The 27,386-nt window shown below is 38.1% G+C and overlaps 1 protein-coding gene across 1 annotated transcript in view; it reads right to left on the bottom strand.

The window, feature by feature from the left end:
* PATJ (PATJ crumbs cell polarity complex component) overlaps nucleotides 1-27,386 on the bottom strand; it is a gene marked incomplete in the record, with an annotated part of 974,742 nt that overhangs the window by 54,755 nt on the left and 892,601 nt on the right. The window contains 2 exon segments of the mRNA XM_053693647.1: nucleotides 8,883-9,030; nucleotides 13,902-14,095. Coding sequence (XP_053549622.1) covers nucleotides 8,883-9,030; nucleotides 13,902-14,095 — 342 coding nt within the window.

Genomic DNA, 27,386 nt, shown 5'->3' with positions numbered 1-27,386 from the left:
GTTCATTACATTTCTGCACTGTGTTCATTACATGTCTGCACTGTGTTCATTACATTTCTGCACTGTGTTCATTACATTTCTGCACTGTGTTCATTACATTTCTGCACTGCGTTCATTACATTTCTGCACTGCGTTCATTACATTTCTGCACTGCGTTCATTACATTTCTGCACTGCGTTCATTACATTTCTGCACTGTGTTCATTACATTTCTGCACTGCGTTCATTACATTTCTGCACTGCGTTCATTACATGTCTGCACTGCGTTCATTACATGTCTGCACTGTGTTCATTACATTTCTGCACTGTGTTCATTACATGTCTGCACTGTGTTCATTACATGTCTGCACTGCGTTCATTACATGTCTGCACTGCGTTCATTACATGTCTGCACTGTGTTCATTACATTTCTGCACTGCGTTCATTACATTTCTGCACTGCGTTCATTACATTTCTGCACTGCGTTCATTACATTTCTGCACTGTGTTCATTACATTTCTGCACTGCGTTCATTACATTTCTGCACTGCGTTCATTACATGTCTGCACTGCGTTCATTACATGTCTGCACTGCGTTCATTACATGTCTGCACTGCGTTCATTACATTTCTGCACTGCGTTCATTACATTTCTGCACTGCGTTCATTACATTTCTGCACTGCGTTCATTACATTTCTGCACTGTGTTCATTACATGTCTGCACTGTGTTCATTACATTTCTGCACTGTGTTCATTACATTTCTGCACTGTGTTCATTACATTTCTGCACTGTGTTCATTACATTTCTGCACTGTGTTCATTACATTTCTGCACTGCAAATTGAACTATGCATTGTAAATCAGGGACAACTGTAATGTCACTGCACATCAGATATCATCATTGATCATACCGTGTATTGTAATATCTATAAACCTATGTTTAAAGCCATCTTGTATAAAATATATACATAAAATATACATATAATTTTTTTTAAAATACACCTTTGAAAAAAAAAAAATGCATTTTGACATTATTAACTATTTAATTCTAAAAATAAACATTTTTTCCCATTTAAAAAAAACTTTCCACTAAAAATAGTATACACTGTTTCACATTCAGAATTTATGTTGCAGATACCAAAAAACATGAAAAGTTATACCTAAAGACACAACTGCATACACAAGCAAAATATGCAGAGCCAATAGATCATACTTAAAAAGTGCACTTTCCTGGCAAACTTGGCATCAAAAAGTGGGTGGTAACTAGCCATAGAACAAGCTATTATTCGTTCCCAGGTTGAGCGCTTCTCTCTTTTAATTTATGCAAATTAATGCTCTTAGGGAAATCTCCCTAAGTCTGATGCGGGAATCCAGACGTAGACCCGTTGCTCAGTGTGCCTAGAGAGATATGGCTGCACCTTAATGACAAGGCCCGCACTAGGCCGAGGCGTACGTCTGGGGTTTTGCCATTTCCCTTGTTCAGAGAGGGATTGCCTGGTATTTCGGGGCTGGACTGTACTGTGAAGTCAGGATCAGACTGATATGCTTCAGGAAAGTTCTTCTCTGTGAAAGGCACATGTTGAGCAAAAAGAGGCTGCTTGTTGGGTGGTAACCATCCATAGAACAAGCTATTATGCTATTGTTCGTTCCCAGGTTGAGCGCTTCTCTCTTTTAATTTATATCAGCAGAACAAAATGTCAATTAACGTATTTTGCAAATGTGTGTGGAAAAGTCAACACCACTGTCTTATATAGATTCTCAGAGTACACATGCTCTAGCTGCTCAGTAAGTAGAGATTGGGATTGACAAATGGGTGTGAAGCATGTGTCTTGATTCAGCAAATAATCCAATGGGAAATCATAGTGTTTGCTGGTACATATCCTGTGAGATGGCTCTGCAGATAAACAAGCAGCCCATGACTCTGCATCTAGCCCCATGAGTTGCCTGAATAGAGATAAATACATTCAAAGACTTCAAGCCATAATCAAATTCAACAACCATTATAGGAGAAAACTATAGGCAGGAAATTTCAGACGCACTGGCAGACGAAACTAATGGAAAACCAAAAAAGGTAATGACGGAAATCATGTGGGATCCAAGAAGATCATTTGTAAAGTCATGATGGCTTCCAAGACTAGAAGAACCAACACCATCGGACAGGAAGAGATAACAGACATTGCTTAGATGATAGACAAGGGACCTCAGGGTTTTTCTAGCTTTAAAAACAGGTGACGTGGCAAATAAATATGAACATCAACATGTACTTTACTATTTGTTTATCTGTTACAATTATTGTGTAAAATATATATGTTGTCAGAAGATAAGAATTGAGACCTTACATAACTCAATTATGCAAAACACTAAAGAATATTTTATGCCACATCAGAATCCAAAGATTTCTCATATTGCTGCACACATGCAGGGGAGACTGGAAAAAATGCAGCGCATGTGATCTTGCTGTTATCAAATAACTAGTGAAAAACTCTAACCTTCTTCAAATAGTGACATTCAGTCACTCAAGCTTCAATCCACAAAAGAAGAGTCTAAGGAATGTCACCGTATTCTTCATAAATGGGAACTTGGCCAACATGGCAAAACTCCTACTACTCCAGAGGTAAGCAAAAAAGTCAGTGGCAACTCCTCCTCATGAAAGCACAGGGACTCCTTTTTAAAAAGTATAACAAAGTCTTTATTTGAAGTAGTATAACATAAAACCAAGATGCGTGAGACACAGCACACAAATTCAGGAACAGGGTTCCAGTGGTGCAAGGAACGGCAAACATGTTTCGTGTGGGGCCTCCACACTTGTTCACTGCTGCATCATAATAATCTGCCACATCAGTCCCCTGAGGTATTATGGGTAACGGGATAAGCTCATGATAATACAGCCAATGTCAATCATAAGAATATGTGGAAGCACTGTAGGCTATACACCAGTTAGAATCAGGAAGACCCTTCATTATTTGCCATAATAAGAAACATAATTATTTTGTATCAGGTTACACACCTAATTACATTACATGTATATAGGGAAGTATACAGAAATATTATACACACATATTCATTTAATTTATGGTGGAGATAAAAAACAAAAAGAAAGAGTGAGATCAAAATCCTCTATTTCAATAAAGTAAGAACCACAAAATGTAACGTTTAGCTAATAAGCACATCTGGGCAAGTATCCCTGCTTGCTTTTCTCATAGCTGTACTCTGTATATATTGTTGCCAATGCACCAGAGAACTCTGGGTAAGATATGCAAATTAAATACAACATCTCATGCTTTTTGCTTCCAGGACTGTGGTTAACCATAATATCCCTTCATGGGGTAGGTGCAGAAAAACACATTTGCATCTCATTTGCATATCTTACAGATAGTTATCTGGTGAACCGGCAGCAATGTATAGAGAGGTGGGGATGCTCACCTTTATGTGCTAGTTAGCTATACGATAAGTGTGCGAATCGCTGTGAAGAGAGCAATAAGGAACTGTGGTTGTGCCTTCCTCTTCAAGCATTATTAAAGGGACAGTCTACTCAAAATTAAACTTTCATGATTCAGATAGAGCAGCAGTTTTAAGCAGCTTTCAAATTTAATTCTATTATCAATTTGTCTTCATTCTCTTGGTATCTTTATTTGAAAAAGCAGGAATGTAAGCTTACGAGCCGGCCCACCTGGGTTATGCTGGGTTGGTGCCACCAATCAGCAAGTGCTACCCAGGTGCTAAACCAAAAATGGGCCAGCTCCTATGCTTACATTCCTGCTTTTTCAAATAAAGATTCCAAGAGAATGAAGAAAAAATGATCATAGGAGTAAGTTAGAAAGTTGTTTAAAAGTACATGTTCTAGCGGAATCATGAAAGTTTAATTTTGACTAGACTGTCCCTTTAATGACATTTCAACATTTTGGAGCAGTGCCCATAAGATGCAAGAAACACTGTCTCTTTATGGAATCAAAATAAATTAGACTGACTGGAAATAGTATATTTAAAATGTCAATAAACTTAAAATAAAACTTTATTGTCAAAAGAACTGAGATAAGGAGCAATCTGCAAAGGCTTAGAAACAAGGTAATCACAGAGGTAAAAAGTGTATTAATATAACTGAGATAAGGAGCAATCTGCAAAGGCTTAGAAACAAGGTAATCACAGAGGTAAAAAGTGTATTAATATAACTGAGATAAGGAGCAGTCTGCAGAGGCTTAGATACAGGGCAATCACAGAGGTAAAACGTGTATTAATATAACTGAGATAAGGAGCAGTCTGCAGAGGCTTAGATACAAGGTAATCACAGAGATAAAATGTATATTAATATAACTGAGATAAGGAGCAGTCTGCAGAGGCTTAGATACAAGGTAATCACAGAGATAAAATGTATATTAATATAACTGAGATAAGGAGCAGTCTGCAGAGGCTTAGATACAGGGTAATCACAGAGGTAAAACGTATATTAATATAACTGAGACAAGGGGCAGTCTGCAGAGGCTTAGATACAAGGTAATCACAGAGGTAAAATGTATATTAATATAACTGAGATAAGGAGCAGTCTGCAGAGGCTTAGATACAAGGTAATAACAGAGGTAAAAAGTATATTAATATAACTAAGATAAGGAGCAGTCTGCAGAGGCTTAGATACAAGGTAATCACAGAGATAAAAAGTGTATTAATATAACCGAGATAAGGGGCAGTGTGCAGAGGCTTAGATACAGGATAATCACAGAGGTAAAAAGTATATTAATATAACCGAGATAAGGAGCAGTCTGCAGAGGCTTAGATACATGGTAATCACAGAGGTTAAAAGTATATTAATATAACTGAGACAAGGAGCAGTCTGCAGAGGCTTAGATACAGGGTAATCACAAAGGTAAAAAGTATATTAATATAACTAAGATAAGGAGCAGTCTGCAGAGGCTTAGATACAAGGTAATCACAAAGGTAAAATGTATATTAATACAAATGAGATAAGGAGCAATCTGCAGAGGCTTAGATACAAGGTAATCACAGAGGTAAAAAGTATATTAATATAACTGAGATAAGGGGCAGTCTGCAAAGGCTTAGATACAAGGTAATCACAGAGGTAAAAAGTATATTAATATAACTGAGATAAGGAGCAGTCTGTAGAGGCTTAGATACAAGGTAATCACAGAGGAAAAAAGTATATTAATATAACTGAGATAAGGGGGCAGTCAGCAGAGGCTTAGATACAAGGTAATCACAGAGGTAAAAAGTATATTAATATAACTGAGATAAGGGGCAGTCTGCAGAGGCTTAGATACAAGGTAATCACAGAGGTAAAAAGTATATTATTATAACTGAGATAAGGGGGCAGTCTGCAGAGGCTTAGATACAAGGTAATCACAGAGGTAAAAAGTATATTAATATAACTGTGATAAGGGGCAGTCTGCAGAGGCATAGATACAGGGTAATCACAGAGGTAAAAAGTATATTATAATTGAGATAAGGAGGCAGTCTGCAGAGGCTAAGATACAAGGTAAACACAGAGGTAAAAAGTATATTAATATAACTGAGATAAGGGGGCAGTCTGCAGAGGCTTTGATACAAGGTAATCACAGAGGTAAAAAGTATATTAATATAACTGAGATAAGGGGCAGTCTGCAGAGGCTTAGATACAGGGTAATCACAGAGGTAAAAAGCATATTAATATAACGGAGATAAGGGGCAGTCTGCAGAGGCTTAGATACAGGGTAATCACAGAGGTAAAAGTATATTAATATAACTGAGATAAGGAGCAGTCTGCAGAGGCTTACATACAAGGTAATCACAGAGGTAAAAAGTGTATTAATATAGCTGAGATAAGGGGCAGTCTGCTGAGGCTTAGATACAAGGTAATCACAGAGATAAAATGTATATTAATATAACTGAGATAAGGAGCAGTCTGCAGAGGCTTAGATACATGGTAATCACAGAGGTAAAAAGTATATTAATATAACTGAGACAAGGAGCAGTCTGCAGAGGCTTTGATACAGGGTAATCACAAAGGTAAAAAGTATATTAATATAACTGAGACAAGGAGCAGTCTGCAGAGGCTTTGATACAGGGTAATCACAAAGGTAAAAAGTATATTAATATAACTGAGATAAGGAGCAGTCTTACATTTTGGTAGCCACCAGAGGGCGCTACAGCAGAGTGCTATTGAGCGTGGGAAATGTCATTACAAGGAGTAAAGCATTAGCATTTGAGAGGATTTCTGAGTGTGCACTAAACCACTATGCACAGTGTGAGACAGACTTGGCGCATCAGTTTGTACAGTGTGTGCCTTAGTCAGATGGCAGATCACTTTCATTTGCAGAGTAGGTAGGACTTACTTAGTAAATGTTTTTTATTTTTTTTGTGCAATTTCAGATTGTAACTTCAGTATGGTAGTAGTTGTATGGTGGGGTCCATAAAAACACATTTTCTTAGCAATATGCAGCAGTGCATTTATGCTTATTTGACAATGCTGCAGAAATTCTATATTTAAAGCCATGCAGAAATATTTCCTCCTCAATACACAAATGTTTGGTGCCCTTTTGGCAGATATGATTTATTTATTTATATATATTTTATTACATTCCAGTTTACTGCCCATTTATGCAAGGACTTTCCAGATGCCAGGAGGCATTTATCTAAGATTTTTACAACTGCATAAGATGTTATACTCTCAGATTAAGATTGCTCGGTGTTTGAAATGAGACAGGTTAACAACACTGTTCAGTTTACACTACAACTGACTTAATTTTGAAATACATACAAACAAGCCTAAATCCTGCATTTAACCAGATTTAATGGTATGCAACCTAGTGCCACAGCTTATGGTTCCACCAAGACCATATAGAGTACAGCATTTTGGTTGGGGAAAATGGGGGGGGGGAACCCCAAACATATGTCAACCTTTCAAAAGTACTTTTCTGACAGATCAATAATGTACAATTTTGAATTCACAAAAGTATTTTTGCTTGCACATTTATAAATATGATTGTTTTAAAAGGGATCTCTTAATCTCTGCTATTTTTTTCTGATCATGCATGTCACACACTGATTTAGGGGATGGCAATGTGTAGAAAATGTACCTCTTGAGAGTGTTTCTGTGGGTGTCTGTGTTTGTCTTTGTGCTTTTGTTGGTTTCTCTATGAGTGTGTATGTATTTTTTTTTGTGGATCTCTCTGCGAGGGTTTGTGCGTCTGTCTGTGCATTTTCTGTGGATGTCTCTGTGAGGGTGTGTGTGTATGTAGGTCTTTGTGTGTTTTCTGTGGGTGTCTCTCTGTTTGTGTGTATATGTCTTTGTGTGTTTTCTGAGGCGGTCTCTGTGGGTGTTTTCTTGGGTGTATGTGCAAGTTTGTGTTTGAGTTTGTGTGTGTGTCAATTGTCTGTTCCTTTTTATGACATTTTGACCTTACTACTGATTATTCACATCTTTCTACAGACTTTGGGACTAATGAGACCTTTCCAGAAGTCACCAATCCACCACTTAACCTATAAATTATTGTTTAGGCAGTTCAGGGCCCTTCCTTTCAGCCACTGCATGCTGTTGTCATCATATAGTGTCATTTTCCTTGACAAAAAGATAATCAAAATTCCATATTTTGTCTTGTAAATCTCCTTTTTTGACAAAACTGTAGTCTACCTCATTACTTGTCAGGTCAATGAAATAAGTGCTGAGAGTCTGTGTCTGAGTGTGTTTCTTTGCGTGTCTGCTAGAGTGTCTATGTGAATCCTTATGTGTGAGTGTGTGTTTCAGTGTATGCGTGTGTTTCTTTGCGTGTCTGCTAGAGTGTCTATGTGAATCCTTGTGTGTGAGTGTGTGTTTCAGTGTATGAGTGTGCTGTGTGTTTCTGTATTTGTGTGTTACTACCTTTACAACATTTCCAAGTTTGACTACACTTAAGAATAAAGTGCATATACATTTTAGTCAGTTGGTCAAAAATTGCACATGTCAAGGGGGGGGGGGGGCGGTGATCAATGGTTAAAGGGACAGTCAAGTCCAAAAAAAAAAACTTTCATGATTTAAATAGGACATGTAATTTTAAACAACTTTAAAATATACTTTTATCACTAATTTTGCTTTGTTCTCTTGATATTCTTAGTTGAAAGCTAAACCTAGGAGGTTCATATGCTAATTTCTTAGACCTTGAAGACTGCCTCTAATCTGAATGCATTTAGACCACTAGAGGGCATTAGTTCATGTGTTTCATATAGATAACATTGAGCTCATGCACGTGAAGTTACCCTGGAGTGAGCACACTGATTGGCTAAAATGCAAGTATGTCAAAAGAACTGAAATAAGCGGGCAGTTTGCAGAGGCTTAGGTACAAGGAAATCACAGAAGTAAAAAGTATATTAATATAACTGAGATAAGGAGCAGTTTGCAGAGGCTTAGGTACAAGGAAATCACAGAAGTAAAAAGTATATTAATATAACTGAGATAAGGGAGCAGTCTGCAGAGGCTTAGATACAAGGTAATCACAGAGGTAAAAAAGTGTATTTCCCCTAACAGTGTTGGTTATGCAAAACTGGGGAATGGGTAATAAAGGGATTATCTTTCTTTTTAAACAACAAAAATTCTGGTGTTGACTGTCCCTTTAAGTAAGGGGCCAAAAAATTTCTAGTGGTGGCCCTGCACACACACATACTACTGGCAGCAAGATGAACACATCTAGTTAGCTAATCACAAGAGACAAATGTGTGCAGGCACCAATCAGTGTAGGATATGTGTGTATTATGTTTCAACAAAGGAGGCCACAAGAACAAAGCACATTTGAAAATAGAAGTGAATTTAAAAAAGTGTCTTAAAATGACATGCTCTATCTGAATCAAACAAGTTTAATTTTTGACTTTCCTATCCCTTTAATTCTCAATAACTTTAAACAACTAGAAAATAAAAAATGAATAACAATATTGTGTTTGATTCTTACCTTTAAAACACCAGCAATGATTTCTTGAGAGGCACTTCGCATATCTTCACCATTCACAGATAATATTTGATCTCCTTGCATTAGCCGTCCATCAAAGTCTGCTGCTCCCCCTTTTACAATGTCAGAGATGAACACCCCACTTCCGTTTCTGTAAGACATTAGTAAACAGCTCACTGAGTAGAAGTCGCAAAATAAAAAAATGTCTGCTCGTTTTGAATTCAATTTCGTTATGGTCCACAAGCTGTGAACGTATTTGGAATATTTGAATTCAGAGTTGAAATGACAAATTACAAGAATAACCTATATGACAAACAAATGTGAAATTCTGGACATATTTAAATCAACATTCAAATGCAAAATTTACATGTGCCAATTTGTTAGAGCATGACGGACAATAACTAATGTTTAACCCCTTCGTGCCGGCTTTAAAGTGTTTAATATCGCAAGTTCTGATGAAAACACACGATCGTCAATGTGATCATGTGATTTCAAGGCTGGGATCGGATCATGGGGTACTGTCTATGCTGCTAGGCACGCCCCTCCCAGTTCGATTCTTGCTTGTGTAAAAGGCTGCAGGGCGCTAAGGTCGAGCACGGTTAGGATGGCATCGAACATCCTAACTGCATCTAGGGGTTAAAGAAACATTATGGAGTAAAAATGACAATCTCTAATTTGTTATAGCACTACTGACTCTGCAAGTAAACTCCCACAAAAGGAGTTAAACAGTAGGCGGATGAGCCAATAAACAGCGACAGTCGCACAACTCCAGCCATGTCTGCTCTGGACCAGCAGATTATGTGTTTAACACATAATTATCATACTGTCCCTTTAACCCCTCCCAACATAGGTAATAATGGTAAAGTCTCACTCGGGAGAATGATATACAACAACCAGTTATTGGCGGGTTGTACAACTGCTGCAATACTTGTAGCTCCCAAGCAAGACTTTTCTATGTGTTTACCTACATGTTTAAGCCCATAGTTATTGAGGATCAGTAATGCAATAATCAGAGCAGGTGTTTTTTGCATTAGAACGTCATTTTCAAAGGCCACTAAAGTCAAAATTAAAGTTTCATGATTTAGACAGAGCGTGCAATTAACAAAAAGCTTTGAGGCTCCAGCTCCTACTGAGCATGTGCAAAAGTGCACAGGATATACATGTATGCATTTTGTGATTGGCTGATGGCTGTCACATGATACAGGAGGAGGGCAAATTAGATAAACTTTGACAGTAAATACTCTGCTGTTCATTTTAAAGTCAATGATATTGCATTGTCTTTTTATTGTGCAGTTGTTAAGTATTAAAGGGATAGGAAAGTGAAAATTAAACTTGCATGATTCAGATAGAGCCGGTCATTTTAAGACACTTTTAAATTCACTTCTATTTTCAAATGTGCTTCGTTCTCTTAGTATCTCTTGTTAAAAAAGAATACACACATATCCTGCACTAGTGGGAGCAGCTGCTAATTGGTGCACTTGTGATTGGCTAACTAGATGTGTTCAGCTACCAGTAGTGCAATGCTGTTTCTTCAGCCAAGGATAACAAGAGAATGAAGCAAATAATAATAGAAGTTAATTGGAAAGTTGTTTAAAATTGTGTGTTCTATCCAAAGCATTAAATACATTTTTGGGGTTTCCTGTCCCTTTAAATTCTAGTGTATCAATGTGTAATGAAATGTAAATGTAGATTTCATGTAATATCTTAAAACCTTAAAGGGACAGTCAAGTCCAAAAAGAACTTTCATGTTTCAAATAGGGCATGTCATTTTAAACAACTTTCCAATTTACTTTTATCACCAATTTTGCTTTGTTCTTTTGGTATTCTTAGTTGAAAGCTAAACCTAGGAGGTTCATATGCTAATTTCTTAGACCTTGAAGGCCGCTTCTAATCTAAATGCATTTTGACAGTTTTCCACCACTAGAGGGCGTTAGTTCACGTGTTTCATATAGATAACATTGAGCTCATGCATGTGAATTTACCATGGAGACAGCTCTGATTGGCTAAAATGCAAGTCTGTCAAAAGTACTGAAATAAGGGGGCAGTCTGCTGAGGCTTAGATACAAGGTAATTACAGAGGTAAAAACGTGTATTAATATAATTGTGTTGGTTATGCAAAACTGTGGAATTGGTAATTAAAGGGACAAGAAACCCAATTTTTTTCTTTCATGATTCAGATAAACCATGCAATTTTAAACAACTTTCTAATTTACTTATATTATCTATTTTGATTTATTCTCTTGATATCCTTTGCTGGAAAGCATATCTAGATAGGCTTAGTAGCTGCTGATTGGTGGCTGCACATAGATGCCTTGTGTGATTGGCTCACCCATGTGCATTGCTATTTTTTCAGCAAAGGATATCTAATAAATGAAGCAAATGACATAATAGAAGTAAATTGGAATGTTGTTTAAAATTGTATTATCTACCTGAATCATGAAATAAATATTTTGAGTTTAGTGTCCCTTTAAGGGATTATCTATTTTTTAAACAACAAAAATCCTGGTGTTGACTGTCCCTTTAAGGCTACTAATAAGATTTAGGTATATAATATTAATTGTAACACAAAGGCTTATTATTAAATACATAAAGAGCGGGAGTTGAACCTTCACAGACAACATATAAAACACGGCAGGGAGATCAGGAAGGAGAGAATTTAATTACAGCAATTACAACACTAGTAATGAAAATGTAATAATGTAATCAAGATTTTGTTCTGTGTTCTAATTAGCTGGTTTTAATGAGAAGTGGGCGATTGTGGTAGATATAAAAGCACAATCTCTATATAAGCGCTACAGACAAGGTAACTATAAAGTAACCGCCATAACCCTTGTTCAGTGCCAGAGATATTAAAAGAAAATAAAGCTCCCCCTTATCTTGTGTTCTTTTTTCTTCATTCTCACTAAATGGCTCGTTCTTAGAGCTGGTGCTTTTGCTGTAGTAGGATGTAGTGATATTATTACATTACGTACACTACTCTTGCATTGTATACATGTAGCATCTACAGAGGGTTTAGTTCCTTCATGACTCCTGGACTAGAACACCCTAATCACTATTGTATCACTTTATAGGTTGTGCAATTTATTTATTGTTTCTTAGCCAGCAGGGTGCCTTTATTTTGTCTGTTTTTGTTTATTACAAGATTGTAAGATTTGTATCTGGTGATATGAGATGTAACAATTACTGAACGTTCACTCTGTATTAAAGATCATTAAAGTTAAGAGAATTTATAGCCTTTAAAAAACCGCTAGGATTTACCATCACTAAAAATAAGTGTGATCTTAATTTGTCAGCTAAACAAAAACTGATGAACAGGTACCTTTATTTTGCCGCAGCTTCAACGCTAACCTAAGCGTATCTGGCTGCCCACGGCGCAGCTCACTTGTTTCAATTAGGTGACGTTTCCACCTCTTAGCCAATAGCATTATGCCGTAGGCTAGCATGGCTATTGGCTAAGAGGTGTAAATAGCAAAAAAAAACTCCCACAGACAGGAGAGAAAAAAAAGAGATAGGGACTTAAAGCACTCACCCTTATTAGTATTGTAGTATTTAGGCTAAAACATAACCTTTAATTGTTAACACACATAAAACCGCAGGGAACCCTACAAACACCTCCCCCCACCAAAGAAAAAATCGTCAAACACCCCCCATTTCCTGGCCGAAAAACTGGATACTTTGGCTTTAGGTGCCAGTGGTGTCACAAACGATAATACTTTTAAACCAAACACATTTCGGCCGTAATACTGGCCTTTCTCAATGTTTATAAAATGACAAGCAGAAAATACGGGAACTGAAGCCTTTTAAGCCTCCTATTTCATGTTATGAGCTAATCCGAACCCGGAGCGTCTTGCCGCCGCTCCCACCCTTTCTATTCTTCCATTGATAGGACATACTGTGGGTGTGAATACAGATCTTATTTCTTATTGGCTATATTAGAAGAACTGGCTAATAGAACGCATTGGCAGCTTAATACAGAGTGGAGAAGGGGTGTGTAATGATGCTGTCTTAGCATTACTGTGTAAGAACCAATAAGAAATAAGATTCACACCCACATTATAAGACAGTAAGACGCTCCGGGTTTGGATAAAATGAAATAGGAGGCTTAAAAGGCTTCAGTACCCGTATTTTCGGCTTGTCATTTTATACTAAACATTGAGAAAGGCCAGTAGTACGGCCAAAACGCGTTTGTTTTAAAAGAATTATCGTTTGTGACACCACTGGCACCTGAAGTCGACGTATCTAGTTTTTCAGCCAGGAAACAGGGGTGGTGTTTGACGATTTTTTCTTTGATGAGGGGAGGTGTTTGTAGGGTTCCCTGAAGTTTTGTGTGTGTTAACAATTAAAGGTTATGTTTTAGCCTAAATACTACGATACTAATAAGGGTAAGTGCTTTAAGCCCCTATCTCGTTTTGTTCTCTCCTGTCTGTGGGAGGGTTTTTTGCTATTATATATAGAGGGGTAGCACCGGCCTATTTGTTTTTTTCCCTTAGTTAAATATTTGTCCCAGTGCCAGTTATTCATTTTTTGTAAGAGGTGGAAATGTCACCTCATTGCAAAACTGAGGTAAAGGTACCTATTCATCTTTTTTTTTTTAAAATGACGAATTAAGGTCGGTTTTATTTTTTAGTGTTGATAAATCCTAGCCTTTTCGAAACACTAGAAATTACCATCACTTTAAAGTAAAAAAACAAAACAAATAAAACATAAAATTCAAAATCAAAATATTAAAAAATGCATTTCATTTTTGAATAGAATCATTTTTGCAATATACCTTTGTACGAGCCAATATGTTTCTAATTTTAAAGACTGGGAGGTGCAATGCAAAATGAATTATAGGTAGGCTGACCATATTGCCGCTTTAAAAAGGGACACATATGAAAAATACATATGTCAGGGCTGTTTTCAGGGCTGTTTAAAGAAATGGTTTTGTATAAGAACCCTCACATATGTATTTTTCATATGTGTTCCTTCTTAAAGCAGCAATATGGTCAGCCTAATTATAGGGCACATGGAAGACATTACCTTTTACCAACAATGCTTAGCCCGAGCCCTCTGCCAGTTTTCTTTTGCAACTCCACATAGAAAATGTCCAGGTTTTCCTCATCTTTATACTGCGCTTCATCCCGATACACAATCAGCTGCACTTTTTGAGGGGTCTGTCTGAGAGCTGTGATCGCATCCTCATGAGAAGCATTCCGCAAATCCACACCATTCACCTGCAACAATTACTGGATACTTAGACTTCTGTTTAGTTGCAGAATAGCTAAATAATGTAGTATTTTATGCTGAAGTAAAGTAACAAAATACCAGCTTTTATCACAAACTACACCATATAAGACGTACTGCAGCATATATTTATATCACTTTGACCAGTTTATTTCTTCTATGGTTTGCCAATGAAATTTCCATATGCAGAATTGCTTTTCTACATTTTTCCCACTCATTTATCAAAGCAAAATCACTTTAATAAAACAATGGAACATCTTTTTAGACTAAGGCCTATATATATATATATATATATATATATATATACACATACATACAGAAATGTTAGGAACTGCACTCTCACTAACCAAAAATGACAACAACCAGGGTGCAGGCAGGGACAATAAATAGAAAGTATACTAAACGCACTCGCTGGGTTTCAGACAAACTTCACTATTTCTTTATTCTGGTGACGTTTTGAGGATAATTTCCTGGTCTAAGGAAGAGGAAATTATCCTCAAAATGTTACCAGAATAAAGAAATAATAAAGCTTGTCTGAAACCCAGCGAGTGAAGTCTGTATACATCATACATATATATAAGCAATGAAATGCACTCTCAGGAATTTTGGATAAAGTAAAGGTCAAATATTTATTGACATTTTGGAGAAAATGACATCCCCTTTATCAGAACACTGTTCTGATAAAGGGGATGTAATTTTCTCTGAAACGTCAATAAATATTTGACCTTCACTTTATCCAAAATTCCTGAGAGTGCATTCATTGCTATTATATATGTATTACATAATTGCACCCAGGTAGCTGGCACTTGGTGAGTAGATCTGCTAATTGGATATATATATATATATATATATATATATATATATATATATATATATATATATATATATATATATATATATATATATATATCTGATATCAAAGCAATAAAATGATATTTTTACTTGGTGATAAGTGTCCCTTTCAGAATGACACAACATGGAATCAGTTTTAACAATGGGATATTAGCTTTGTGCCTAATTAGTGAGATCTTGTTTCTCCCCTTTGACAATATTATCTCACACATATACCCTATAGAATTCCAGCTTCATTGGAAAGATTAAATAAACTCTTTTGTTAAAATGTTACATTTCAAACATTTTTTTAAATACTCTTTCTTGACAAAATAACCACAAAAATAATAATTTAGGGGGAGGAGCCGGCCAGCGTGAGACATGGCCACACTTTAATGTGAGCTCCGGTTTGCAATTGCCCTAAATCGCTTCTGCAGGGACCTTTTGGAGCTACTGGACGGCGAGTTAACTAATACCCACTCTGGGACAGATGGAGGTCTGACCGAACGCGGGCTTTGCTGGAATAGCCCGATACAATGCGCAACTCCGGTTCTGAGGCCTGAGTAACGGCCGCCATCTTAGGGGCCTGAGGCTAAAGTTTGGTATGCGATCTGCACCGGAGTACCGCGGACGAAGTAACTGATGACCTAGAAGTCTGCAGGTTTCACATGGGGTGTTGAACTAAATACTAACAGGTACTTTTATAGCGTGTTGCACGCTAATATTTAAAACCCCTGACATAACTGCTGTTTTTCACAGTACACGTGCTGCACAGCTTTCCGGAGCTTAAATGAAACAAAATCTGCTTGTTCTGGGGACTGATTCAATTTGGAGCAATGACCACATAACCAAAAAATACATATAAAATCTGATAGACACAGATCGGAAGCAGGTCATAAAGGGAATATGCAGAGGTCTCTATAAAAACAAAGCCTTTTATTTTTTATAACTGCAAAAGAGTCATATCGCTACACCCTGCATGGCTGTGCCTTTCTATGCAAATGCATATGCAAAGTGGTTCTGCTTGGATTGCTGCGCTATTGCCGGTTAAACTACCCATAACCCAAAGTCAGTGAAGGAGAAGTGTATAATCGAAGCATTTTTATTACCGCAAACATTGGGGGCAAATTTAATGCACAGTTAGAAGAGTGAAGGGGGATATTGCGTACAAAGATATCACCAGCGATCCACTACACCAGCCACAATGTCCCCTAAAAGAGTTGCAAAGCAAGGCAAGGATGCCAAAAAACCTGTTGCTTCCCGCAACTCAGTAAGCTCCTTTTTCAGATCTACTGAATCCCCCCAACCTATTCTATCAGACCCTATCACCCCACGGAGGTCTGAGATGTCGCCCTCCGAAACTGAAGATAGCGACTTTGAAGAATCTGTGCACCTAACTAAGTCCTTTTTGGCCACTATACCATCTAAAAGTGATTTGGACAATATAGTTGTCAAGGTTAGAGATTGCATTAAAGAAGAACTAGCCACTTTGAGAAAGGATATGACGGAAATCGGCAACAGGGTGGAAGCCCTGGAAGAAGATCATGAGTTCAATCAGCAAGAAATCTCTGACTTGAAGACCACAGCTCAAGTACATGACTCACTATTCACTCAATTACAAGACAAGCTAGAGGATCTGGAGAACAGGGAGCGACGCCAAAATCTCCGAATTAGGGGAATTCCAGAAACAATTCTGCCAAACACGATCCCTGAATTCCTCAAAGGCCTCTTTTCATCTATTCTAGGATCTCCTTCTACAGCAGACCTATCAATGGATAGGGCCCACAGGGCACTCAGACCGAGACCCTCAGATCAAGCTCCTCCAAGAGATGTTGTACTCAAACTGACCCATTATCAAACGAAAGAGGACATCTTGAAAGCTGCTAGACAACTTAAGGACATAAACTTTCAAAATTGCCATCTGCAAATATTCACAGATCTTGCACCACGCACCTTACAGCGACGGAGAGAATACCAACACTTAACAGCATTACTTAGGGGAAAGGGGATCCCTTACCGTTGGGGCTTTCCTTGTTCTCTTAATATTTCCCACAAAGGTATTAGACACACCTGCAAGTCTCTAGATGAGATACCAGATCTTTGCAGGGTCTTGGGGATTGACCCCCCCACCCAGCAACAGTAAGGGATGGTGAAGAAAGGAGTGGAGAGGAGAGATCTGAAAGACCTCCTAAAGCCATGTGGCAGCAGCAAAAGCCAAAAAAAGCGAAGAAATCCCAGGACTCCTTGCTTACAGACGGCAAGGGATGATCCAGGAGAAGCCAAATGGGTGAGATAATTCCTTATCTTGTTAAATTATGATTCTTCTTTAAACGATTGCTTCTTTACTACCTTCTGAACTTTTTCAGTGAAGAGACTGAACACTTTATAGCAATGACTTTGAAGCCGCTCAGGGCTGAAAGCCTTCAGAAGCAATAATGTTCCTGTAATTATTTATCTATCTATATATATATGTTTTAAATAGGGGCAAGCTATTCTACCCCTACGTAGTGACATACAATGTCACGTTATTTGTTTTGGTTGAGTTTATTATTGTTGTTATCCATGTTTGTGTTGTTGTTGTTTATGTTTAAATGCAATCTATATGCTCTTAACAAATGTATGCTACAGGACTTTTGTACACTAAATTGGCACAGACCTGGCAGTTACAGGCCGAGAATTGACGATCAGATATACACTGACCTAGAGAAAGAGACATGACGAGCCCCAAGCCAATTATTTTTATGACACAAAATGTAAAGGGCTTTAATGTACCCCATAAGAGACGTATGGCATTTAGTGATATTACACATAAGCAGGCAGAGGTGTTATTCTTGCAAGAGACACATTACCTAGAGGGACAAGAGCCTAAATTTTTCACATCTATCTATACCAGTCACTACCACAGTAGTCACCCAACAAAGAAGATTTCAGGAGTTAGTATTTTACTACATAGATCACTACAGTTTCATGTTCAACAGGTGGACAGGGATAATGAGGGGAGGTATTTAGCACTCATGGGCCTGCTGTATGGGAAGCCAATTACTTTAGTAAATGTCTACGCCCCAAATACGCACCAGGCATCCTTTTTCCGTAAAATATCTAACAACATTATGGCGTTTTGTAAGGGTTCCCTCATCATTGGGACTGACTTAAATACACCCCTAGATCCGGGGTTAGATACCTCCAACGCACAATCACAATTGTCGAGGAAGTCACTTAGATCTATCAAAGAAGACCTGACACTATTAGGGACTCATGATGTCTGGCGAGTCCAACATCCATCAATTAGGAATTTTACCTTCTACTCCGCACCACAGAACACTCACTCTCGCATAGACTACATTTTTATAGATGATTGCACTATTAGTTCTGTATTATCTACTGATATCGTCCCCACTAGTTAGTCTGATCATTCAGCCGTAATCTGTAGGGTGCAGTGGTCCGCCCTCCCTTTTAAACCGTTTCATTGGCGCTTTGATGACACCATATTAAAAGAAGACTTATTGTCAAAACAGGTAGAAAACTCCATTAGGGAATATTTCAAACATAATAACACACCAGACATAGATCCATTCACCTTGTGGGAGGCACATAAATGTGTTCTAAGGGGAGAGATGATAAAGCTCAGGTCCTCACAGGGTAAAGCTCACAGGCAGCAGCAAACAGACCTTACTGCGACATACCAACGCACTGACAACTTATATAAATGCAATCCACAAGATGACTCTTTAAAACAACAACATGAACTAGCCAGACAGAAACTCACGAAATTCCTTCACCATTCGGCTCAAAAGCAAGCACTGAAAATGCGACAGAAATTCTTTATAGAGAGCAATAAGCCTGGTAGACTCCTAGCTAGAGCACTTAAAACTAAGCAGTCGATACATTACATCCCCACATTGCGAGACCCCCCCAATACACTCACGGTGGAAAACCAGAAAATAGCGGAGATATTCAGAAGATACTACACAGCTCTATATAATTTGACACCTCATAGACACAAGACAGCACATCAATTACAATGTCAACGATACTTAGACACTATAAAACTCCCTAGTGTACCCAGAGAGGAGTTAGAAGCCCTCGATTCAGCTATCACAGCTGAAGAGATAGGAAATGCCATACACTCACTTAAGCAAGGGAAAAGTCCCGGCCCGGATGGCCTCACTAGTGGTTATTATAAAAAATTTAAACATCTCCTCTTGCCCCACTTGCTCACAGTCTTTAATGGTATTGATGGGACCCATGATCTACCCCCTTCTATGCTCGAAGCTATCATTATGGTGTTACCGAAACCGGGCAAAGACCCGACGATCCCATCAAACTACCGCCCAATCTCGCTATTGAACGTTGACGTAAAAATTTATGCAAAAATATTGGCCACAAGAATCAATAAAATCTTACCCACACTGATCCACCCGGACCAAGTGGGCTTTGTGCCGCGGAGAGAAGCCAAAAACAACACAGTAAAAGTCCTTCATCTAATACAGTACGCAACCACACATGACATACACTTGGTACTATTATCGACTGACGCTGAAAAAGCCTTTGACAGACTCGACTGGACCTTTCTTAGACTCACCCTACAGAAATTTGGATTCCCCAACAGTTTCATACAGAAAATATTGACACTTTACACCAAACCCACGGCTAAAATTAAGGTTAACGGTGCATTATCTAGCCCTTTTTGCATTTCAAATGGCACCAGACAAGGGTGCCCCCTGTCACCCTTGCTATTTGTACTTTCAATGGAAATACTTGCCACTAAACTACGGGACAACCCTGCCATAACTGGACTTCTTGTAAACAATACACACCACAAATTGGTACTTTATGCCGACGACCTACTACTAACACTGACTGACCCGATCCTATCTCTCTCTGCGGCACAGAGCAATTTAGAAGAATTTGGCTCATGTTCTAACTACTCAGTTAACAAAACTAAATCTGAATTGCTCCCCATCAATCTAACTGTAACAGAGATACATACGCTTAGTACACAGGTCCCATACACGATACAGAAGTCTTCATTGAAATATTTAGGCATCAATCTCGCAACTAACGTACAGCGGCTGTATGAACTGAATTATGAGCCATTTCTAACCACCATCACCAAAGACACATCAGAGTGGCTAAATAAAAATATCTCCTGGCTGGGTAGGATAGGGGTGTCCAAAATGACCATTCTCCCTAAGATCTTATACGTATTTCAAGCACTTCCCATACCATTGTCTGATGCCTACCTTAGTAAGCTACAATCAGTGATGAATTCATACATTTGGAGGAAGAGACCTCCCAGAATAGCTAGGTCCACTCTTTTCCTATCCAAAAAATATGGAGGTCTAGGGGTCCCAGACCTGACCAGATACCGAACAGCGGTCTTTTTGCGCAGAATTGTTGACTGGTGCACACTCACACTAGATCATGACAAAACATGGATGACGTTAGAACACGACTTGACTAGACAGGCCCAGCTAGGCGTATATTGTTGGCAACCTAGGGGGAACTACCCGGCCATAATAAAAAATTATCCTATAATTAGGGAGACGCTTGATGTGTGGACTAAGGTCCTAACTACATATCCGCATCTATCAACAGTCCCATCTCCTTTGACAACGGTATTAGCCAACCCTGACTTTATAAGTGGGATGTTGGTGACACCCAAAATACAATGCTGTTTGGACAAATTTCTCCCGCTCTACACACTACTTAACTCAGACAAACTAATGCCCAGACAGCAATTTTCGGAGCTGGGAATCACACATTTCACTAACTGGTTCGGATATTTGCAACTTCGGCACTTTGTACACACGCAAAAGCTGAGGCACCTGACCACTAGGGAACGTTCCCCGTTAGAAAGATTATGCACTCTGGACTCACCCCCATCACACGCTATCTCCACCTTATATCAATTATTAATCACACCCTCTGAGTTCATCCTATCCTGCACACCATCCTCCCCTACACACTTTCAGAAGACGAATGGTACACTATATTTGCGCATACCAGCAAGTCTGCACATTCGGCCTCATTACTAGAAACTAACTATAAATTTTTACTGCGTTGGTATCTCACCCCCCATAGGTTAAAACACATCTTCCCGACGGCATCGGACAGATGCTGGAGGAAATGCTCAGGAGAAGGCACGCCTTACCATATCTGGTGGGAATGCCCTAAAATTCAGAGATTTTGGACAGAGGTAAATCAGGAGATGAGCAAAATGTTAAATCACGACCTTCCTCAAGACCCTTTAGTATACCTGTTCCACGTTCTGCCTAAACTCCCATTTAAACACTATACATCCCTTCTTCAATTAGCCATATGTAGCGCTAAACAAATAGTACCTAGACTATGGAAATCTGAAGCCACACCCACATTGCAGATGTGGAAATCACAAATGGAGATAAATCTGTCACTAGAGAGGTATTATTACTACACCACAGGTAGACTGGACTTCTATGCTGAAATGATGTTCTTCTGGGAATTTTATTACTGCCCCAGACAGAGATTAAACCCCCTTAGAGCTGCTACCTAGGCTTCCATGGTTGAGACATCCAGCGTGGAATCAGTTGGAGAGAGATTTAATGCCTACCACTACCAAAATGGGGAGAGACAACCCTCCTCGATAGTTAGGGACACAAACACCCCCCCTCTAGCCTTGTTTGCTTTGACCTGGGATGACGAGACCAACTAAATGAATATGAGGTGGTATTATTGACGTGGTCATCTAGATTGAGTGTAACAGACTAGGTCCTTCTGACCTTGGAAATGGATCTCATGGCCTGGTTTTATAGATCCTTAAGAAGCAAGTGGGAGGGAACTGTTGCACTGAACCGAAGTTTGCATATATTTGGTGTTACTGCTGATCGGGAGGGGTGTGTGTCGGCTGATCTCTCTTTATGAGAGGGCTCTGTTAAAGTGCCGCAGAAGTCATTGCACAAAGGGTTATACCTGTTAAAGTCTTATGTATTACTGAAGTCCTGTCGCTTTTATGTTTTTATATTGTTGTATTGCATTGCTTATTGTATTGTAAAATTTGACATAAATAAAAGATTAAACAAAAAAAAATAAAAAAATAATAATTTAAAGAATAAACAAACATATATAAAATGTAGCCCATATTCTTGCTCCTCAAGAAAAGATTGGCACTACTGTATTTTGCATCCTGTTCTTCAAAAAAATATTTTTCAATTCTGGTAGCTCCTCTGTACAGCCAATACCCATGGCCTATTACCATCCTGGCAATCCATCCCATAACTTCACAGACATCAGACGGATCATTTATAACCCAGATAGTAAAAATGTTTTGAGTTTTATAAAACACGTTTGGAAACATCTTGTCGGAGTCTCATCAAATGATCAAAGAAGCTTTTCTATGTTAAATATAACAGTGTACGTGCAAAAGTCTCTGGAACCCTGGGCCCACATTCAAATAATATTTAAAAAACAAAACAAAAAAAACTAGTCAGGATATGTAGGAAAAAAACGTTTTATGGTCATCGAAGCCAAATGACACATGAAAACAGGCGATAACATAAATTATAGCCATTTGTTAAACCCAACAAAGTCCTGAGCAGCCATCCCTGCCTCCTGAATGATCCCCATCCCTAATAGCGCTTGCGGCAGTGGCCTCCTGAATGATCCCCATCCCTAATAGCGCTTACGGCACTGGCCTACTTGAAGAGGTCACTTGCATGATACTGATCCCAGGCTGCTCAGGGGCCTTCTTCCAATGCTTTGACCCTATTTGCCTCCTTTATACAAAAAATTGTAATAGACTGGCTGGGAATGGTAGTAGAAAAAGAGAGGACAGCTGAAACGTTACTTGCACATTGCTGGGACTCTGTACAAATCTTAACAAAACAGAGCCCACACATGGGGAGTAATGATGGCGCTCTCTATAATACAACGATTGTGTTTCAGCAACAGTCATTGCAAAACATAAAAAAATAGTATTTGACTGTACCCTAGCACTGCGAATCTGTTGGCGCTCTACAAATAACCGATAATATCCCATATGGGTCCCTCCTTGCCCTCCCTATGTTCACTGAACTGCCTACCCACATTGTCTAGCACCTAACAGCCACAGAGAGAAAGAGCAGCAAGTTATACATTGTACAGGGTTCTGATAATGGTTTGTATATGTAAATTGTGTTTTAGTACATGCGCAAAGTAATCATTCTGCTCACTTGATGTTTCTTTATAAAGAAGAGTATATTTATTTCAATTAATATCATTTGTTAAATGTGGTCCTAGCGATGATACTGTGGTCAAGTAAATGTTGCCGATACGGTTTCACTACAGAAGTACGTTTGTAGCAAGAATCTCACATTAAAGAGATATGAAATCCAAAAAATGTATTTTGTGATTCAGACAGAGCAGCAATTATAAAAAAGTTTCCAATTTACTTCTATTATCAAATTGCTATGTTCCCATGATATTCTGTGTTGAAGGGATACCTAGGTAGCATCTGGATCACTACATGGCAGGAAATAGTGCTGCCATCTAGTTTTCTTGCAAATGGATAACATTCTTGCAAAACCGCTGCCATATAGTACTCTAGACAAGTGCACGTTCCTAAGCTTACGTCCCTGCTTTAAAATAAAAGAGAACAAGAGAACAAAGAAAATGTAATAGTAAAAGTAAATTAGTAAGTTGTTTAAAATTGTATGCTCTGTCTGAATCATGATAGAAAAATGTGTATTTCCTGTCCGTTTTAAACATAGTCTGACAAAGCAAAACAATATATATGTCATTTTATAAATACGGTTAAAACTTTTTTCAGCTAAAGAACCATAAGACAGAGCCATTTTCCAAACATCATCTTCACACCATGGGATCTTAACAGATTTGTAGAAGGTTTGTGAACTCGTGAGAAGAAAAAGTACTTCTTTATTTTTACTAAACTCAAACTGAAATTCAGCATTTCCTTCAATTATGAGTGTGGGTGACAAAACCTCATTATTATTAGCAGTACTTATAGAACACACATCCCTACATTATTATTAGCAGTACTTATAGAACACACATCCCTACATTATTATTAGCAGTACTTATAGAACACACATCCCTACATTATTATTAGCAGTACTTGTAAAACATACATCTCTACATTATTATTAGCAGTAACTGTAGAACACACATCCCTACATTATTATTAGCAGTACTTGTAGAACACACATCCCTACATTATTATTAGCAGTACTTGTAGAACACACATCCCTACATTATTATTAGCAGTACCTGTAGAACATACATCCGTACATTATTATTAGCAGTACCTGTAGAACACACATCCCTACATTATTATTAGCAGTACTTGTAGAACACACATCCCTACGTTATTATTAGCAGTACCTGTAGAACATACATCCCTACATTATTATTATTAGCAGTACTTGTAGAACACACATCCCTACATTATTATTAGCAGTACTTGTAGAACATACATCCCTACATTATTATTAGCAGTACTTATAGAACATACATCCCTACATTATTATTAGCAGTACTTGTAGAACACACATCCCTACATTATTATTAGCAGTACCTGTAGAACATACATCCCTACATTATTATTAGCAGTACTTATAGAACATACATCCCTACATTATAATTAGCAGTACCTGTAGAACATACATCCCTACATTATTATTAGCAGTACTTATAGAACATACATCCCTACATTATTATTAGCAGTACTTGTAGAACAGACATCCCTACATTATTATTAGCAGTACCTGTAGAACATACATCCCTACATTATTATTATTAGCAGTACTTGTAGAACATACATCCCTACATTATTATTAGCAGTACTTGTAGAACATACATCCCTACATTATTATTAGCAGTACTTATAGAACACACATCCCTACATTATTATTAGAAGTACTTGTAGAACACACATCCCTACATTATTATTAGCAGTACTTGTAGAACACACATCCCTACATTATTATTAGCAGTACTTGTACAACATACATCCCTACATTATTATTAGCAGTACTTGTACAACATGCATCCCTACATTTTTATTAGCAGTACTTGTAGAACGCACATCCCTGAAATTCAGCATTTCCTTCAATTATGAGTGTGGGTGACAAAACCCCATTATTATTAGCAGTACTTGTACAACATACATCCCTACATTATTATTAGCAGTACTGTACTTGTACAACATTACAAATATCATTTTCACACATCCCTACATTATTATTAGCAGTACTTGTAGAGCATTACAAATATCATTTTCACACATCCCTACATTATTATTAGCAGTACTTGAACATTACAAATATCATTTTCAAAGAAAGAGAGTCAGTGGCGCCTCAGGCTATCTTTCCAAAAAACAAGTATTAATCTAAATAATATATCAAAAAAGTGTAAAAGTGAAAAAAGTGTAAAGATCCAACGATAATATTTAATGGTCTTTATAAAATATATTATAAAAATTTAAAAATACATAGAATGAAACTCTGGATGCACAAATTATCAAGCAGACCGAAAACTACAATTGATGATCTAATGGCTACAAACTAACATACCAATTGATGATATAGCAAACACTAAAGGACGGTATTTAAAAAGCATAGATTATTTAATAACAATAATACAAACATAAACATACACTGGTGTATAAAAACTTCATGCAATAGTACAAATATAAAAATAATGATGTAGATGAACTAAGAATGGATGCAATATTATTCAAAATAAGTTCGTTGAATTCGCAACAATGTGTATGGATCCGCTACTACCTAGTAGCTGCAAATGTCTTTATATAACAAGTAAGTTTACGTTGAATCCAACGGCTTATAAGTTTGAAACTGAAGTGCAGGAGGCCTAAAATTCCTGGAATGTGTCAGTCAATAAAGGGTTAAACTTTGCCGTGTAAACTCGGCTACAATTTCTTCAATAGTGGAGACAACAGAATTTATGCTTACCTGATAAATTACTTTCTCCAACGGTGTGTCCGGTCCACGGCGTCATCCTTACTTGTGGGATATTCTCTTCCCCAACAGGAAATGGCAAAGAGCCCAGCAAAGCTGGTCACATGATCCCTCCTAGGCTCCGCCTACCCCAGTCATTCGACCGACGTACAGGAGGAAATATGCATAGGAGAAACCATATGATACCGTGGTGACTGTAGTTAGAGAAAATAATTCATCAGACCTGATTAAAAAAACCAGGGCGGGCCGTGGACCGGACACACCGTTGGAGAAAGTAATTTATCAGGTAAGCATAAATTCTGTTTTCTCCAACATAGGTGTGTCCGGTCCACGGCGTCATCCTTACTTGTGGGAACCAATACCAAAGCTTTAGGACACGGATGAAGGGAGGGAGCAAATCAGGTCACCTAAATGGAAGGCACCACGGCTTGCAAAACCTTTCTCCCAAAAATAGCCTCCGAAGAAGCAAAAGTATCAAATTTGTAAAATTTGGCAAAAGTGTGCAGTGAAGACCAAGTCGCTGCCTTACATATCTGGTCAACAGAAGCCTCGTTCTTGAAGGCCCATGTGGAAGCCACAGCCCTAGTGGAATGAGCTGTGATTCTTTCAGGAGGCTGCCGTCCGGCAGTCTCATAAGCCAATCGGATAATGCTTTTAAGCCAAAAAGAAAGAGAGGTAGAAGTTGCCTTTTGACCTCTCCTTTTACCAGAATAAACAACAAACAAAGAAGATGTTTGTCTGAAATCTTTAGTGGCCTCTAAATAGAATTTTAGAGCACGGACTACGTCCAAATTGTGTAACAAACGTTCCTTCTTTGAAACTGGATTCGGACACAAAGAAGGTACAACTATCTCCTGGTTAATATTCTTGTTGGAAACAACTTTCGGAAGAAAACCAGGCTTAGTACGCAAAACCACCTTATCTGCATGGAACACCAGATAGGGAGGAGAACACTGCAGAGCAGATAACTCAGAAACTCTTCTGGCAGAAGAAATTGCAACCAAAAACAAAACTTTCCAAGATAATAACTTAATATCTACGGAATGTAAGGGTTCAAACGGAACCCCTTGAAGAACTGAAAGAACTAGATTAAGACTCCAGGGAGGAGTCAAAGGTCTGTAAACAGGCTTGATTCTAACCAGAGCCTGAACAAACGCTTGAACGTCTGGCACAGCTGCCAGCCTTTTGTGAAGTAAAACAGATAACGCAGAGATCTGTCCCTTCAGAGAACTTGCAGATAATCCTTTCTCCAAACCTTCTTGTAGAAAGGATAGAATCTTAGGAATTTTTATCTTGTTCCATGGGAATCCTTTAGATTCACACCAACAGATATATTTTTTCCATATCTTATGGTAAATTTTTCTAGTTACAGGCTTTCTAGCCTGAATCAGAGTATCTATTACAGAATCTGAAAACCCACGCTTTGATAAAATCAAGCGTTCAATCTCCAAGCAGTCAGTTGGAGGGAAACCAGATTCGGATGTTCGAATGGACCTTG

Source organism: Bombina bombina, chromosome 10 (assembly GCF_027579735.1).
Source record: "Bombina bombina isolate aBomBom1 chromosome 10, aBomBom1.pri, whole genome shotgun sequence".
In the NCBI taxonomy this organism is placed as follows: domain Eukaryota; kingdom Metazoa; phylum Chordata; class Amphibia; order Anura; family Bombinatoridae; genus Bombina; species Bombina bombina.
This window is presented reverse-complemented; position numbering and strand designations above follow the sequence as displayed.